Source organism: Dictyostelium purpureum (genome assembly GCF_000190715.1).
Source record: "Dictyostelium purpureum unplaced genomic scaffold DICPUscaffold_95, whole genome shotgun sequence".
NCBI lineage: Eukaryota > Evosea > Eumycetozoa > Dictyosteliales > Dictyosteliaceae > Dictyostelium > Dictyostelium purpureum.
In genome coordinates this window covers 1-18,814 of record NW_003519432.1, presented here as the reverse complement: position 1 = coordinate 18,814, position 18,814 = coordinate 1, and the positions used below count along the sequence as shown (strand labels likewise).

Sequence of the window (18,814 nt, the reverse complement as noted above, 5' to 3'; positions counted from 1 at the left end):
TTGTTTAAAGAATTTCGTAAATTTTTTAATAAAATAAAATATTATTTAAAACACTATATAAATAAAATGTACATATTTAAATATGTTAATATAGAAATAAACTTAATTTTTGAATTTATAAGTTTCCTGACTTTTTTTTTTTTTTTTTTTTTTTTTTTGATTAAAATTTAATTTTTTTTTTTGGTTTAAATTTTTTTTATTTTTCGTTTGAAAAATCAATTTATTTTTATTTTTTTAATAAAAACCCATTGTTTCAAATAAACAAATTTGTTTCATTCACAAATAAAATATATCTTGAGTAAAAAAAAAAAAAATAAAAAAATAAAATAAAAAATAAAACACTAATAAAGTAAGTAATAATCTAAAGGTAAATTTTAAAATAGTAATAATAATTATTATAGAAAATCAAAAAAGAATATATTTGTTTTTTAACTTTTTTTTTTTTTATTTTGTTTTGTTTTATTTTTTTAAAATTTTATTTTTTTTTTTTATTTTTTTTTTAAATTTATTTTTTATTTTTTATTTTTATTGTTTTTTTAAATTTAATTGTATATTATTAAATAAAGAATATCTTTTTTTTATCTATTCATATAAACAATAATAATATCATTTAAAATACAATAGAAACTCAAAAGTGCACTAAAGTAATATCCAAGTCAAACACCATAGTTTTTTTTTTAATTAAGAGAAACAACCTAATTTTTTTTTACATTATAATTGTTTTTAACACATACACAAAAACAAACTCACACACGCGCACAAACACATATACACACATACACACATACATAATACAGATGTTGTATTAAAGTAAAAATATATTTTATAATCAAAAGATAGATCTTATCAAAACTAAATTTTTTTTTTTGTTTTATTTTTTTTTTAAAATTTTTTTTATTTAAGTTTAATTAATATCCTCTCCCACTACATCAAATATCAAATTATTATTATTATTATTATTATTATTGTTATTTTTATTATTATCATCATCATCATAATTAAATACTAATTTGTTATTATTAAATAGCCTTTTTTTAGTTTTTTTTTTTTTTTCAAATATAATATATAATAGAAATATATTAAAAAAATAGTTTTAAAAAAAAAAAAAAAATTATTAAATAAAAAATAAAATGATGGAAGACGAGATTGTTGTAAATCATAAACAGGATTATTTGGTTAAATTATTTAACGAGTTTGACACTCAAAGCACCGGATACTTAGAAAAGGATCAGCTTAGACAAACAGTTTCAAAAATTACCGGTAGAGATTTTACTGTAAATATCAAATAAAAAAAAAAAATAAAAAAAGAAAATATCATACTAATAATTCATTTTAATTTTTTAGGAGGAAGAAGTTGGAACATTAATAAACAAATTCGACTTAGATAAAGGTAATATTTTTTAAATCCACAAAAGAAAATATTTTTAAATAAACAGTTAATTAATTATTTTATTGTTATTAAGATGGTAGAATCAGTTTAGAAGAGTTTTTAATTGGGTGTAATAATAACGATCTTTTAAATGAGGAAGAGGTCTCACATATTAATGGTAATGAAGAAGAGGTCTCACATATTAATGGTAAAAACGAAGAAGAAGAAGATAGTGACAAAAAATTAGATAGTGAGGAGATTAATAACAAACGTGTTGAGGAGATTTTAAATAGTAACAACCATATTGACGAAGAGATCGAGGAGCAAATCGATCAAGAAAAGCATTTACGTTTTATATTTTCATTGTTCGATAAAGATAACGATGGCTTGGTTTCTATAGATCAATTACGTAGTATGTTACAAGATATTAAAGATAAAACTGTTAATGAAGATGGTGAGGAAACAAAATCAGAAGAATTTGACAAAGATGATGACGACATAGATTATATCATAAATACTTTATCAGCTGATGGCAGTCAAACTATTTCATTTGAAAATTTTATGAAAGCTATAGAACAAATCAACTCACCACAACAAGACAGTATTGAATATCATCAAGACGGAATAACAGGTTCACCAATGCATCACGATAGTACCGATTTAAATGACCAACCACATTCAGATACAGAATTAGAGGAAGCTCATGATCATAGTTCATTTAGCACCAATAATAATGATCACAGTAACAACAACTCATCATTTAGTACTGGTAGACCTGAAAGTCCATTTGAAAAGAAGAGTAGAAGAGGCAGTAGAAGCGGCAGAAATTCATGGGTTGCACCACATTCAATTGTTAATATGATTAAGAGAAGAACCGATCTCTATTCAAAGGATCAAATTCAAGTATTTGACTCTAATGATAATTTAGCAGATAAATATAAAAAAGAAGCCGCTTTATTAAGAACTGAAAAAGAACATCTTGGTACCAAATTACAAGTATTTGAAGGCCAATTAAAAGAGGCTAGAGAAAGCCAAGAAAAGCTCTCTGAGGACAATGCTCAATTAAAAGAGTCTATTACAATAGGCAAAAAGACTTTAATCGAAAACCAAAAGCTCTCTTTAGGAAACAAAAAGCTCCAAGAAGAGGTTGAAGATCTAAAGCAAAAATTGGTTGAAATTGAAGATTCAAAGACAGAGTTATTAAAGAATCAAAGTCGTTTGAAATTTGATAAAGAACAAATGTCGCTCGAGTTACAAAATAGAGAAAGGGATTTACAAGAAAAAGAGACTAGATTAAAAGAACTACAACAACAAATCCAATTAGAAAAAAGAGATCATGCATCAACTACCCAACAAGAGACCTCAAGCATTCCAATTGTCGAAGCTGAACAATTATTACATGAAAATAATAGCCTCAAAACCACACTTATTGCAGAGAGTGAAAAAGCCCAAGAAACCATCAAACTCTTAACTGAAGAGTTAAATAAATTGCAAAAGAAGAGCCACGGTGATAGAGATCTCCTAGAGTCCTCAAATAAAATGATTCAAACATTAAAAGGCAGTTTGGAAGAAATTCAAAGTAAAACCGCTTCAAGTTTCGATCCAAACTTAAAGCTTTCATTATTAAGCGAGCTTGAGCACCAAGTTGCCACTCGTCTTGGAACCACTCCAAGTTTTGAACAATCGCCATTGCGTGATTCAATGATGGCATCAATCAATACTCCAACATCATCACCAATTTCAATTAGAACCAATACAAACGGATTCACTCCAACAGCTGCCACCAAAAATATCCTAAGTGAAAGTAGTGACGATATTTTACTTCATTCAGACGATGATAATAGCAACAACGATCTTGCCCTCAAAGAAAAAGAACAACAGGTTGCACATTTAGAAGAAATGGTTGAACAATTACAAAAATTAAACAAAGACCTTACAGAGAAACATCAAGAAAATAATGATAGACTTCAATCAATGGTATCTGAATTACAAGATCAAAAAAAACAATTAAATGAACAGGTTATTAGTTTAGAGCAATCAAACCAAGATGGTAATCAAGAGTTATTAAATTCAATAGAATCTCTTAAATTAAATATCTCTGAAAAACAAAAAGAATTAGAAATTGTTAATGAAGAGTCAAAGAAGCAATTAGAACAACTTTCAAATGAAAAACAACAATTATTGCAATCCATTGAGAGCTTTGATAGTGAAAAGAAACAATTATTACAATCAATGGAACAATTTAATAATGAAAAACAACAATTATTACAATCAATTGAACAATTAAATAAAGAAAAACAAGAGTTAGCCGAAGGTAAATCCTCTCAAGAATCAAATGAACAATTAATCAAAAATAAAGAAATTGAAGATAAGTTAAGAGAAATTGAAGAGTTATCAAATAAACTTAGGGAGATTGAGGATCAAAATGATAAGTTACTCAAACAAGTTGATACTTTAGAGGTAGATAATTCAAAATTAAAAACACACCAAGAAGTTTTAGTTAAATCAACCGAAACACCATCCAACCTTTCAGATCCAATCAATATTAAAGCTGGTCAAACTCAAAACGAAATATCCCAATTAAGACAAAGATTAGAGGAGCTCAAATCAAAGAATAATAATTTAATCAATGAAAACACCCAATTAAAGAACTCATTGACCCCAGTAGATTCACCATCAACCTCTCAAAGAGATATCAATATTGCAGCAGAACAACAACAATCAACCCAACAATATAATTTGGTTAAATCAACTTCAGCCACTTCAATTGAAAATTTACAAAATGAAATTTCATCATTAAATAATTTAAATAATAAACTACAACAAGACTTAAACAGATATGAAACCTTAGCTTCCCAACCAATTGTTGCTCCAGTCAATAATGGTTTAATCGATGAATTAAAGAAAGAAAATGAAAAATTAAACGAAAGATATAGAGAACTCGAATATCAAAACTTAATGGTTAAAGAAGAAATTAAAGCTGCTCAAAATAACAATCAAACTTTAACAGAAAAAATGCAATCAATGAAACAGGAATTTGAAAATAATATTGCTCAATTACAAAATAATGAAAAGGTAAGTAATTTAATTTATTCATTTTTTTTTAAGGGACCTTTTTTTTTTTAAAATATATATAGTTATTATTATTATTATTATTATTATTATTATTATTATTATTATTTAATCATTTATCAAAACCAAATCGTAATATATAAAACAATAATTTCAATTATTTCAATTACTTTTTAAAAATGAATCAAAAAAAAAAATTCATTATATTTTTAAATTGTATATTGATTAGAAATTTTTAGTTTTATATAAAAGAATGGTAAAAAAAGGGGAGAAATGATAAAAATGGTTATATTACGAATCTATCAATGCCCATAATTATATGTTTCCATCTCTACTCAACTTTTTCTCCTCTTTTTATCTATAGTATCATTCAAGGTGGTTTACTAAATATTAACTTCATTTTTTTTTTTAATAATAATAATTTTAATATTATATATTATCCCTTTTTTTTTAATTAAATTATTATTATAATTTTTTACTAACATTTAGAAATCATCAAAGGTTATGAAAGAAAAGTTAAAGAGATACGAACATGAAGGAGAAATAGCAATTGAAATGAAGGACGAATCAAAGATTTTAAGAGATAAAGTAGAAGATTTAGAACAAAGATTAAGAGATACCATCACCTTAAATAAACACCTCCAAGCTCAATTAAATCAAAGCCATGCAGTAAACGATGACTCAGATGAACAACCATTAATGGGCCAAAAGCAAAAAAAGAGAGATTGTTGTTTAATCTGTTAATAATAATTATATTTATAATAGCCAAAAAATAAAAACAAGTTTTTTTATTCCTTTTTTTTTATTTATTTAAAAAATTAACAAGATTCATTTTTTATTTTTTTATTTTTTTTTTAATGAACTGATAATTATCTAAGCTGGAATGGTACTGGCCAATGATTCTCTTTCCCAAACTCTATGGTGTGCTAATGAATAGGTGAAAGCTTCAACAACATCTCTCCAACCTTGACCTAAAATCAAACCAAGATCTTGTTTTAAACGAAGAGTTTCTTTGATAATTGATGGACAACCACTAAATGCAATTGTTTTAAGATGTTTGTAAGATTCTAAAATGTAGTGAAGGAAATCACCATTGTGTTGAAGGAGTTCTAATGATTCTTGACCACAAGATGGAACATAAACGGCATCATAGAAAATACTTGGTTCACTTACCCAACTACTCTTTGGGGTTAAAGATGGACCGTCACATCCTCTGACTGGTGCATTTGATGGGGCTAGTAAATCTACATGAGCATCTCTTTTTTCCATTTCTTTTTTAAATGACATAACATCTTCTGTGTCACATCCATCAAAGATGAGTACAGCAATTCTACGTGATGCTATATCCCCAGATAATAGATTTACTTGACTGATTGCTGGTGATGGTTTTACTAATTTCTTTTGAATATTTTTTGTTACTTTTGGTTCTACTGTAACACCCAAGTTTTTACCAACTTTCTCTGCAAGGGTCTTATCAATATTGATGAGAAATTCGTTGACAACACGTTCTACAATGTTTCTTCTGGTTACTTTTGATAGTTCAAAAGAGAAACCATCAACAATATGGTTCTTTTCGTGTTGACTCATTGAATTCCAGAACATGGTTGCTTGTGAGAAATGGTCATTAAAAGTTTCGCTTCTCTTGTAGGTTTTAACAGCATCAATTTTTTCAGGATATGGAAGGAAGCCACCTTTTACACTAGCTTCTTCTTTTGGTCTTGGGTAATTGCCATCAATTGAATTTGGGAAATAGTTAGCACCACCTTTATTAATAGTCATTCTATGAATACCATCTCTTTGGGTATTTGCAAATGGGCAAACTGGTCTATTGATAGGGATTTCATTAAAGTTTGGACCTCCTAAACGACTTAGCTGGGTATCTAAGTATGAGAAAATACGACCTTGGAGTAATGGATCATTACTGAAATCTATACCTGGTACTACATGAGAAACACAAAAAGCAATTTGTTCAGTTTCAGCAAAGAAATTATCTGGATTCTTATTTAATACCATTCTACCTACTGGTGTAACTGGTGCAAGTTCTTCTGGAATAAATTTTGTTGGGTCTAAAATGTCAAATTCAAACTTTTCAATAATTTCATCAGATAAAATTTGAACACAGAGCTCCCATTGTGGAAAATCGCCAGCTTCGATATCATCCCAAAGTCTCTTTCTGTGATAGTCACCGTTTTTTCCAGCTATCTTTTGTGCTTCGTCCCAAAGTAATGAAAGAGTACCACTTAATGGTTTCCAAAACCATTTGATAAATGTTGATTTTCCTTGAGCATTAATTAGTCTATAAGTATGAACACCAAATGCTTGTAAATGACGAATTGACAATGGAATACCCCTATCAGACATTACCCACATTACTGTATGAGCAGTTTCTGGTTTTAAACTTATATAGTCATAAAATGTATCATGGGCTGATCCACCAGTTGGCATTTCGTTTTGTTGTTCTAAATAATATTAAAATAATTAATAAATATATTTTTAAAATAAATAAATTTTATTTTAAATCCTTACCCATTTTAACTAAAAATAAAAAATTATTAAAAATAATTTAGTATTAGTATTATTATGATAATTGTTATTATTATTATTTATTTTATTTTAGTACTTACCAGCATGTACAAAGTCTGGGAAACTAATTGCATCTTGAACAAAGAAAACTGGAATATTGTTTCCAACAATATCAAAATTACCTTCGTCAGTATAGAATTTAACAGCAAAACCTCTAACATCACGTACGGTATCAGCTGAACCTCTAGGACCTTGAACAGTTGAAACACGAGCGAAAAGAGGTGTTTTCTTATCTTTTGCTGAAAGGAAACTTGCTTTTGTAAGATTACTATGATCTGCATATGAAACAAAATAACCATGTGCACCACTTCCTCTTGCGTGAACTATTCTTTCTGGGATCTAAAAATAATAAAATTGTAAATAAAAATAAAAATATAAATAAAAATATAAATAAAAATATAAATAAAAATATAAATAAAAACTCAATAATAATAATATTTCATACTCTTTCATGATCGAAATGGGTCATTTTTTCCCTAAAAACAAAATCCTCTAATAATGAAGGACCCCTTGGACCTGCTTTTAAGGTGTTTTCATCATTTGAGATTTTAACTCCAAAATTTGTAGTTGAGTTTTCACCTTTTGGGCTACTTTCAAAACATTTTAATTGTTCTAAAAGATATTATATGTTAATAGCTATTTGGTAAAATAAAATTATAAAATATTTTGTTTTAATTATGGTTTTTATTATTTACATATTATTGTTATTAAATACAAATTATTTCTTTTTTATAATAACTTACCTATTTTCTTATCCATTTTTTAATTATTCAAACTAAAATAAATGAAAATGATTATAAATAATAAAATTATAATTTTAATAAAAAGTATTTACTATTTTTTTTTTCATAATTAATTTTTATTTATTTTTATTATTTTTTATTTTTTTATTTTTTTGTTGGGGGGATGACTATTATCATAATAAAAAATAATAATTTCTTAATACCTTTTTTTTCATTCAATTAGTATCAAAATTATTAATATTATTGGGGACATATTTATTTAAATTAAAATAAAAATAAAAATAAAAATAAAAAAACAATTTTAGTAATTTTCAAAAAAAAATTTTAAAATTAATTTATATTTTTTAATTTAATTTGGGGGTATATTTCAAGTAATAATTTATATACTATATGCCAATAAATTTATTAAAAATAATTTAATTACTATTTATTAATCACTAAAATTTATTCAGTGGATGCATGCATTATAAAGGCAATGTCTTCATCTGACACATTTCTACATCTTGATAGAAAATTTCCTTTGGTTAATGTTCTAAGATCTCTGCCATTGTACAAATTTCCATCGTAATCATATTGGTTAGCGGAAATACCTAAAAACAAAAAAAAAAAAAAATTAGTACAAATATTTAAATTATTTTATTTTACCCATACTTTTATCTTTTTTTTCTAAATTTTTATATCTTTCCATTTTATTAATTCGAAATTAAAATAAAAAAAAAAAATTAATTAGGAAATATATATTGTTTTAAAAATAAAGAAAATTTATTTTAATTTTAAGTTTTTAAAAAAAAAAAAAAAAAATTACTTTATTTGGTTTTTAAAATAATAATTTTTAATTTATTTTTTTAATTTTAATTTTAGATTTAAATATTTCTTTTAATTTTTAAAAAAACAATTGCTTTCTTTTTATTTTAAAAGGATATATTATATATTTAAACCTTCATTGTAAAGTTGATTTAATTTTATAGCGAGAGTTTAAAATAAATAAAATTAATCATATTTTTAAAAATTTTAAAATTTTTTTTTTTTTTTCGTTTTTTTTTTTTTTTAAAACAAATTTTTTTTTTTTTTGATTAATTTTATTTATAAATATCATAAATTAAATAATAAAATGACAGAAAACATTACTAACGATGAAAGTAAATTGAGCTATCCAAAGAAATTATTAAATAGAGGAACAGATTCAGAAGGAAATGTTTATCAAGATCTTGAAGATTTATGGAAAAAAGAAGTAGACGGCAAAGATAGTTTAGATGATAAATGGTATAAATTAGCAGATGAATATTGGAAAAAAGTCGAACCAACCGTCGATGGTATGCTTGGTGGTTTATCCAAAGTTTCACCAATGGATGTTGTTGCATCAAAATTCTTTTTACAAGATTTTATCAAAGGCAGCGAAACCAGACAACCAATGAAATTGGATAATGCATTAGATTGTGGTGCTGGTATTGGAAGAGTTACCAAAGAATTTTTAGTCCCAGTCGGTTTCAACAATGTTGATTTAGTAGAACAAAATGGTTTATTTTTAGATAAAGCTAAAGAAATTTTTAAAAGGTAAGTGGTTAACCACCCACTCTATGCTAATATGATACCAATATTTTTTTAGATTCTGTGTATTAATTGTTTTTTTTATATATATTTGCAGTGAAAAAAAAGTTCAAAATTTTTATGCAGTTGGTTTACAAGATTTTAAATTTCCAAAGTTATATGATTGTATTTGGATTCAATGGGTTGTAGGTCATTTACACGATCGTGATTTTATAGAGTTTATAAAGAGATGTTTAGATTCATTAGCACCAAATGGAATTGTTTGTATCAAAGATAATGTCGCAAAGAAGGCCTTTGTAATGGACAAAGAAGATAACTCTGTATCAAGAACTGAAGAACACTTTAAATATCTTTTTGAACAAGCAGGATGTAATATTATTAAAACCATGGTTCAACCAAATTTCCCAAATAATTTATTCCCTGTATTAATGTTTGCTTTAGAAAAAAAGAAATAAATTAAAAAAACAAAAAACCCAATAAAAACATAAATTTAAAAAAAAAAAAGAAGAGATTATTTGCTTTACTTTATACACATTTTCATCCACTTATTCTCTTTATTATTTACTTATTAAATTAAGTATTCCCAATGATATTATTTCAATAAATACTATAGTTTAATTATGTTGTTTTTAGTTTTAAATTTTCTATTTTTTATTTTTATTTATAAATTGTTGGTTATTAATTTGCTTTATGTTGTTTTAATCACCACTTGCACAACCTTTACAACCACAACTGACACATTCGATAATTTGGTCTTTATCTAAATCTACTCTTGGTACTCTACAAATACATTTATGATTTGGATCCTGTATACATTTTAAACAACATAATCTTTCAAAACCTGCTTTTTTCCATTTTGCAATTAGGTTTTTATCCGCATACCCTTCATTCAAACAAAAATCATATAAATCTCTTGAAATTTCTTTATTTTTATAAAATAATTCATATATATATCTTGATCTTTGATGATGGATTCTAAAAATTGGCCAAGTCGATTCTGTTTTTCTTTTACCCTCGTGAGAATCGTTTTCAGCTGAATAAGTATATATGGTGTTTATTAGTATTCTATTGTTTCATAATAATAAAGAGATATTGACATAGTTACACACCTTCTCTCATCTTTATATCGAATTCCTCTAGAGTAGGTTCTACAATATCCCATCCTTTGGGAAATTTTTTCTTTGATGTTTTTATTTTGGGCATTATAAAAAAGTATCTGTAATCTTTAAAGATTAATATTAATAGTTTATTAAATAATTATAAAAAAAATGAAAAAAAAAAAAATGAAAAAAATTAAAAAAATAAATTTTTTTTTTTTTTTTGGGGTGTGTGAATTTTATTTTTATTTTTTTTTTTTGACAAATATTCGTCAACTATTTGAATTTTACAATGTTTTTTTTTTTTTTTTTGGTTGTTTAATAATACAAAAGAGTATATATATACGATTTAATTTTATTATAATGTTACATTAGTTGTGCAGAGTTTATAGTTGATTCATAACCACTTTTTAATTCATCTATAAAAGTTGTTACCAATTGTTCCAATTCAATGGATTTTAATTGTTCCACCATTTTTCTAATCACATCTTGTTTTTCGTAATCTGGAATTAAATTATAAACTTCAACGACCCTATTAAATGAATTTTGAAAGTTATTACTTGAATTTATACAATTGTTGGTTGTTGTTGTAATTATCGAAGTGTTGATAGTAGTGTTGTTATTATTGTTAATAATTTTTTTACCAATTAGTTGGGTACTACTTGATTCGCTTTCATTATCTTCTTCCTCCTCCTCTTCCTCTTCTTCTTCCTCTTCTTCGTCTTCACGTGGTGGGTGTTGCTTTTTATTAGGTTTTGCAGATGCGAATGATGGAGTTGATGTATTTGATGAGTATGATGAAGAGTTACCGCTGTCAATTAATAAAAGAGATGATGATGAAGATGATGAAGATATTTTTGATTCTTTATATGGTTCCATATCAAAATCTGCACCATGTTGTTGATATAAATTTTTAATCCATTTACTTTGGCTATCTTGTGATTTTTGTAATTTCTTTAGTTTATCGGTTAATATTTCGTGAAAGGTTCTTTTCTTTAAAATGGGAATACCTTCTTTTTTAACGTGGTCCAGTTTAGATACGATTCGGATAGGATGAGATACAACACATAAATTCGTTAAGTTTAAACTATGTAAAGAGTTATTTCCAATATTTGTCAAAATGGTTCCTATTGGTTCTGTATTGGAGGGTGTTGGAGCAGAGCAATGTGTAACATGGAGCACCACTAAAAACATTGAACCTTGATGCTGACTCGAAAGAATACCAACTTTAACATCAACAGTAACCTCTGTTCCATCTTCACTAACGGTTGCTACATATTGTAATGGTTCATTGTGAATGAAATCTACCATCTTTGGAGGATCACTATCATAAAGTAAAGTTGCTTTTATTACATAGTTTTGAAAATTAAATTGCAATGGTTCTTTTGATTTTAAAGTGATTCCAAACGGAGTATTCTTTACAACTACATGAACATGTTTTACAAAGGTTGCTGGTTTTTGATACTGTAGTAATACTTGTTGTGCATAATATGGGTTCAACGAATTCATTGAATAATGTTGTTGATTTTGTAAAGGTGTTTGTGGTGTGGATGCTCCAGTCTTTGATTTAGCAGATGGTGAGTCGCAACTATTTTGTTTTTGTTGTTTTCCGCTATTACTTGTATTGGTTGGTGAAAATTTAATTTCTTCGACTGCCACTGCAACTTGTTTTGTTAATTCAATTATTGGTTGATTAACAATCATTTTTTATATGTATATATTAGTTACTATTGAATGTAATAGTTATTGATTTTTATTATATAGTGTTTATTATGATTGTTATTAATTAATTAATTATTATATTTATTTTTTATAGTGTTATAAAGTTATTATTATTTTTTATTATTATTTTTAAAGATTATAATTTATTGTTATGTGTTTAGAAAAAAATCAGAATATTAAATATTAAAAAAATAAAAAAGACATTAACAATTACAATAACCACAATAGTTTTTTTTATAAAATTAAATTTATTGATTATTTTATTTATTAATTATATATTACAATGTTTTTAGTTGTTGTTTTTATAAAAAAATTTATTGTTATTGTTATTATGTTTTATTGTGTTGGTGTTATTACCAATTATTTATAAAAAAAATATCTACTTTATTTTATTAGACATAAATATAAAAACAAAAAAAAAAAAAAAAAAAAAGAAAGAAAAAAAAAAAATTAATTTTAAATTTAAATATATTTAAATTAAAATTAAAATAAAATTAATTTGGTTATGTATATATATGTATTGGTGTATAAATGTATATATTTTACCAAAATTAAAAGTAAAAACTTATTATAAATATTTTATTTAGATTTAAGTGAATGAATCTATTATTAACACAAAATCCATTGGATAATGTAAAAATTTTAATTGTCTATAACAAAAAAAAATTAATCAAAAAAAAAAAATGAAAAAAAAAAAATGAAAAAAGAAATAAAACAAAGAAATAATAAAAAAAAAGATATATATTATAAATAATGAATAATATATATTATTTGTTGATATTTTAATTTTTTTTTTACATTTTAATAGTTTAAAAATGATTAATTAAGGTGTCATATTAATATATATATAAAATACATTTTATTTAAAGTAAAATCTTTTAATCAAATAAATATTCATTATATTTTTGTATGTGTTTATTTTTTTTTTGTTTTTAAAAAGAAGATTGATTAAATTGTATATGTGTGTTGTGTGGTGTGTTGTGTGTGTATGTATGTTTTGTGTTTTAAGTATAATTTAGTGTGATTTTTATATTAAAATGTATAAAAAAATAAAATTGTATTAATATGCATTCGTGTTGGTGTGTCGTCTCTATCGAAATTTTTTTTTATTTTATTTTATGTGTGTTTTTAAAATGATTGTTTTTGATTTATTATAGAGATCTTTTAGATTTTATGAGGATGGATGAAATAAATAATTTAATTTTTTTAAGTTATTTAGATACAAATAAAAGAAATTAACTCCAATAATTCGGTAATTAAATTAAAAAAAAAAAAAAAAAAAAATCATTAAAATTTTATTTTATTTTATTTTTTTTTTAAATTTTTATTATTTTTTTTCTTGAAAAATTTGGTATATAGGTATAAAAATAGATAACATAAGATGAAAAGATTTAAAATAGTTATTTTATTTGCTATAAATATTGTATGGACCTTATAAAATTAAATTTAATCAAATATTTTAAAGAATATATATATATATATTCATTTTATTAATAAGGATATTTTTTAGATTTTAGTTTTAGTTGTATTAGGATTCAGTTTCACACAAGCAACCAATAGAAAATCAAGTAATGCAATAGCAGATGTAGAGGATTGTAATTTAGCAGGTTCAAGCGTACCATATAGACTCACTGAAAACGGTGCATACTATCAATGTGGGTGGGCAGCTAAATATTCAGCAATTCGTATTGTAATTGGATTTGCAGGTTTACTATTATTAAGTTTATTAATTACATTTTTATTTAAACATAAAAGATTATCTTTCATGATTGTAGGTTTTTATTTTTTATATAATGTATACACTATTTTAAAATATATAGTTATACTAATAAATATTATTATTATTATAGTTTTCATTTTTTGCACTACTTTGTGGTGGTTTTGGACTTTATTCAACAGTTATTGATGGTTTGGCAATTGGAAAATCAAAAAGTTTTTGTGAGAAAAATGTAGAGGGCAATGTTTCATGTTCATTCGAGTATTTTTATGGTACAGTGTTATTCAATTGTGTTGCAGGTATATTTATGATAGTTTGTTCGATTGTAGCATTAAGAAATAGAGATTGTTGTTTTGACACACATGAAGAGTCACAATCTTTAATTAAAGAAAAAAAAGATGAAGAAAATAATATATATAATACAAGTAATACCCCAGACAATTATAACGCAACTTCATCAATTTAATTTTAAAAAAAATAACAAATTTAAATCAAAAAAAACATAATAAATAATAATTTTATTTATTATTTGTAAATAAATTAAAATTTTAAATAAAATAATATATCATTTTATTTTTATATTATTTACCATTATTATTATTGTTTACTATTATTATATTATTTACTATTATACTATTATTAAATAGATATATTGGCTTTTTTTTTTAATAAATTATTTGGAAATTAATATTTAATATTTCCAATCAATAACTTCATTGTTATATTTGTAAGATTTGAAGTCATCTTGCATTTTTTGATAAAACTCATTCTTTGGAACACCAATCATATTAAAGTCATGAATTAAACTGACAAGATAGAATTTTGAGAAACGGTAGAATGTTGAAGAGAAGGTTTTAAAGAATGATGAATTCCATAGAGCAGAGATACCATATGCACGATAGTAGAGCTTTAATATGATGAGAGATTGATAAAAGTTATTCCATGATAAACATTTTGGAAGATTTAAACGTTTGTGACCATACTTGCAGTCAGAAAGTGCATTGTCATGATCCCATGATGATGTTGGCGACCATTTACCAAAGAGTTGACTGCCTCTATGATTATCCATAAAGCCAATGTTGATGTTGTTTTCGTTTACGTGATCTAAAACCTTTAACATTTCATTACGAATATTTAAATTGTTTTCGTGATCGGAGGTAAAATGTTCGACAAAAATGGGACACAAATGGTATTTTCCAATGTATGCTGGTAATAGAACTGAGAAATAAGTTGCAGATTCAAAGTAGATTCTCCAGCTCATAACGGATGCATTACCAAGATGATTTGAATGATCTTTGATGAGATGATTATTAACTTGTGTAACAGCTCTTATTAGTTTATCATAAGAGTTCACTCTTAGTTGGTAACCTTCTTTATCTTTTGCTAATTTATACTTGAGCATTTCAGTCATACACTCGACTTCCATTGCAATCATAACCATACCAGTAGAGTAGAATGGGTCGAAAATAGCAGCGGCATCACCGAGTACACACCAATTATCCTGAGAAAAGAAAGTACGACTTGTATGTGCTAGTTTTGGCCAACGGTGGAAATCGACAATTTCACCACTTTTGATTACGTTGTAGAGGATCTTTTGATTCTTTTCCAAGAATGACATGAATTTATCCATTGAGTTTAATTGGGATGGAGCAATTTTGTCACGATGGTATGAAACGCCAATACTATAGTCTCTTGTGCTTCTTTCGAGGGGGATCATCCAGATCCAATAACCTGGACCAAAGAAATGGTTGGTGTCATATGACCAGCTACATGTTACATTTTGATTGGTAAACTCAAAGAGTCTACGATCAGTGTTCTTTACACGAACCCATGTTGATGCATTTTGTAATCCAAAAAGGTGACTTGGATCCTTTAAAATATTGTTGGTTCTACTTCCTACAACAAAATTACGACCAGATGAATCGACTATATAGTCTGTTGTTAAAATAATTCTTTCAATTACTTTTTGATCTTTGAATTCTTCCTCCTCTGTTAATAATTCGACCTCCAATGTTTTAATTTCATCACCTTTGGTTAAATCTACATTTCTAACTCTACCATGATAGTAAACTGCACCTTGGGCAACTACCATTTTCAATAAATCTCTTTCTATTTTACAACGATTTAATTGAAATGCTTGAATGTCTGGATTCTTTACTGCCCATGTACTATAATAGTCATCCATGGTATCTGTTTTGCTTGGATCTCTGGGCCAATGAAATTGTAATGAGAATTTTGGTGGATGATTTTCAATTAAATAATCTTGTAAACCTAATTCCTTAGCAAAAAACATTGCACTAACCTCAACAGTTGATTCACCTATAATAATAATAATTATTAACATTTGTTCTTTCATTAAATTAAATTGTAATTAGCTATATCTATTAAAATACATACCAACTTTATAATCTTCATCGAGATTGTTACGTTTCTCTGAACGTGGCTCAATGATGGCAATACGACCTGCTAACTCTGGCATTTTTAATAATAGATGTCTACATGCACTTAACCCAGCAATACCACCACCACAAATAATAATATCATAGTGGTTTGATTTAATATCCATTTTATAAAAAAAAGTTATTATACTCTATACTTTATTATTTATTTATTATTGTTATTGTTGTTGCTATTATTGTTGTTATTGATATTGTTTTATTATTATTATTATTATTATTATTATTGCTATTTTATAAATAATTAAAGACACTAAATAAAAACTGAGTAAAAATAAATAAAAAAACAAATAAAATATTTATATTTTCTGACTATTGTTTTTTGAAATAATAATTGTATTTGTTTAAAATGAATAAATTAATATAAAATATTTTTTTTATTTTTTTTGTGTGTGCTTTAAATATTTTTTTTATCTAAAAAAAAAAAAAAATGTAATTAAAATAAAATTAATATAAAAGTAATTAATTGGTGTTATTATAAATTATTAATAATTTTAAAAAATGTATATATATCATTAATATTACCTTTATCATCAAGAGTACAGGCCACTCCTCTTGTAGGCAATGAATAAAAATTTATTATTATTTAAATTTGTGTGTGGTGTGGTTAATCTCTAATGAATCCATTTGAAGCAATAAAAAATTATTGTATTATTAAAAGAGAAAATTATTTAAAACACTCACCACACATCGATTAGATGCATGGGTTTGTGTTGTTTGTTTTTGTAATTAACACCCATATTTTTTTAAAATTAAAAATTTTAAAATTTAGAAAAAAAAAAACTTTTTATAAAAAAAAAAAAAAATATAAAAAAAGAAAAAAAAAATTAAAATGAGGCGCCCCAGACGGGATGTGGTCCTATATTTTTGATTTTTTTTTAATTTCCACATTATTCTTTATTTTGACCGAAAAATTTTGATTAAAAAATATTTATTATTATTTTTTTTTTTTTATTTTACTTTTCTTCACCATTCACTATTTGTTTTTCCAATTATGTATTTTTTATTTATTTTATTTTTTTTGTGGTGGGCCAATAATTGTTTATTTCATACAATTTTTTGTTTTTAAAGAAACAAGGCAAAACAAGTCATGACATTGAAATGAACCTACGTTTTTAGTTTACAACAGGTTTATTAATTCTAAAAAAAAAAGAACTTTTTAAATAATGAAGGGTTATGAAATGTAAGTATTATAGTAAAAATAAAAAAAAAAAACACCACAATCATTCACATTCACACACATATATTTTTTTTTAAATATAAAGCTCATTCAATTTTTATTTAAATCTCTTTTTTTTAAAAATAGGGTGTGAGTTGTATATTTAATTTATTAAAATTTGTAACATCTCTTTGGATGTTTTGTTTTTCATAATAATGGAAAAAAAAAAAAAGAATCATATGGATGAAAATCTGTATTTCTATTTTACTCAAAAATAAAGAAATACCAAAAAAAAAAATATATAAATATATATATATAAAATTAAAAATATGTAAAATAATAATAAAAAAAAAAAAAGGTTATTTTTTATAATTATAATAATCCTTTTTTTTATTGTTATAGTGTTTTTAACTGTTTTTTGGTTTGGGTAATAGTAATTTATAGAATCTAAAATAGTTTTGTGTTGTTTAATTAATTAATTTAGTTGTGTCGAAAACTATAAAATATTTTATTTTTAATAGAAATTAAATGTTTGTAAAAAACATAAGGGTAAATGTACATTTATTGTTGGTATTCGATTATTATAAAAATGCCCCCAAAAATAATCAAAAAGTTATATTAGTTTTTACACAATTTTTATTTTTATTTTTTTATTTTTTATTTTTTCTTTAATAGTAAAGTATCCTATAAAAAACATAACCAATTAATTATTACAAAATTTAAAATACTTAAATTGATAGGAAGACTAATCTAATTTGAAGCAACTTTTTTAAAAAAAAAAAAAACTTTAACATATTCATCCAATAAAATTAATTTAATTGTGCTTTTTTTTTTTTTTTTTTAAAATAAATTAAAAATTTATTTAATTTATCATTGTATCAAAATTTATATTAAAAAAAAAAATTAGAAAGGAGAAAAAAAAAAGAATAGCAGCAACACATAACATATGTGTATAATCTAAAAATATCTTATAGTATCTATAGTTTGTTTTGTTGCAATTTGTGCATAGGTGTGGTGTGTTAGTGGTTTTTATATCAATTTTTTTTTCTTTTTCATTTTTTTTGTTTTTGTGTGGTATTATTGGTGGGGGAATGCATGACAGGTGTTTATTTGTGTCATTTCTCAATCAATATAAGATGAACAATGTTTTTTTTTCAAGATAATTAAAACAATTACAACAACAATAAAAAAAAGAAAAAAAAAATAGATACATTATTAATTATTAATAAACTCACACATGTTCATTCATACCCCACTCATTTATAGTAGTATTCTATATATAATCCTAATATATTGATTGCTGTGTGCATTTTATATTTATAATAGGTAAATTTTACTGATTTAGTGG

The 18,814-nt window shown here is 24.4% G+C and overlaps 7 protein-coding genes across 7 annotated transcripts; 2 read left to right on the top strand and 5 right to left on the bottom strand.

Moving 5' to 3' along the window:
- Positions 1–5,231: 5,231 nt before the first annotated feature.
- DICPUDRAFT_97663 (uncharacterized protein) lies at positions 5,232–7,810 on the bottom strand. The gene is made up of 5 exons (XM_003287244.1): positions 7,768–7,810; positions 7,470–7,636; positions 7,062–7,363; positions 6,968–6,972; positions 5,232–6,900 (listed from the first exon to the last, which is right to left on the bottom strand). Exons 1-5 carry the CDS (start codon positions 7,781–7,783, stop codon positions 5,315–5,317), a joined length of 2,076 nt encoding a protein of 691 aa, XP_003287292.1. The 5' UTR covers positions 7,784–7,810; the 3' UTR covers positions 5,232–5,314.
- A 401-nt stretch (positions 7,811–8,211) lies between these two features.
- DICPUDRAFT_151387 (uncharacterized protein) lies at positions 8,212–8,455 on the bottom strand (the record flags this gene model as incomplete). Its single annotated transcript, XM_003287243.1, has 2 exons — positions 8,212–8,357; positions 8,419–8,455. 2 exons carry the CDS (start codon positions 8,453–8,455, stop codon positions 8,212–8,214), a joined length of 183 nt encoding a protein of 60 aa, XP_003287291.1.
- A 423-nt stretch (positions 8,456–8,878) lies between these two features.
- Positions 8,879–9,770, top strand: DICPUDRAFT_151386 (uncharacterized protein; the record flags this gene model as incomplete). The annotated part of the gene is made up of 2 exons (XM_003287260.1): positions 8,879–9,321; positions 9,413–9,770. 2 exons carry the CDS (start codon positions 8,879–8,881, stop codon positions 9,768–9,770), a joined length of 801 nt encoding a protein of 266 aa, XP_003287308.1.
- A 243-nt stretch (positions 9,771–10,013) lies between these two features.
- Positions 10,014–10,518, bottom strand: DICPUDRAFT_151385 (uncharacterized protein; the record flags this gene model as incomplete). The annotated part of the gene is made up of 2 exons (XM_003287242.1): positions 10,014–10,348; positions 10,425–10,518. The coding sequence occupies 2 exons, from the start codon at positions 10,516–10,518 to the stop codon at positions 10,014–10,016; spliced, it is 429 nt and encodes a 142-aa protein (XP_003287290.1).
- Positions 10,519–10,778: 260 nt separating this feature from the next.
- DICPUDRAFT_78149 (uncharacterized protein) lies at positions 10,779–12,116 on the bottom strand (the record flags this gene model as incomplete). The annotated part of the gene is made up of 1 exon (XM_003287241.1): positions 10,779–12,116. The coding sequence occupies one exon, from the start codon at positions 12,114–12,116 to the stop codon at positions 10,779–10,781; it is 1,338 nt and encodes a 445-aa protein (XP_003287289.1).
- Positions 12,117–13,644: 1,528 nt separating this feature from the next.
- On the top strand, positions 13,645–14,317 carry DICPUDRAFT_32295 (uncharacterized protein; the record flags this gene model as incomplete). The annotated part of the gene is made up of 2 exons (XM_003287259.1): positions 13,645–13,905; positions 13,985–14,317. Coding segments are annotated over 2 exons (594 nt in total), but the record flags the coding sequence as incomplete, so codon positions are not given.
- Positions 14,318–14,393: 76 nt separating this feature from the next.
- Positions 14,394–16,650, bottom strand: DICPUDRAFT_47276 (uncharacterized protein). The gene is made up of 2 exons (XM_003287240.1): positions 16,249–16,650; positions 14,394–16,170 (listed from the first exon to the last, which is right to left on the bottom strand). Exons 1-2 carry the CDS (start codon positions 16,415–16,417, stop codon positions 14,543–14,545), a joined length of 1,797 nt encoding a protein of 598 aa, XP_003287288.1. The 5' UTR covers positions 16,418–16,650; the 3' UTR covers positions 14,394–14,542.
- Positions 16,651–18,814: the final 2,164 nt, after the last annotated feature.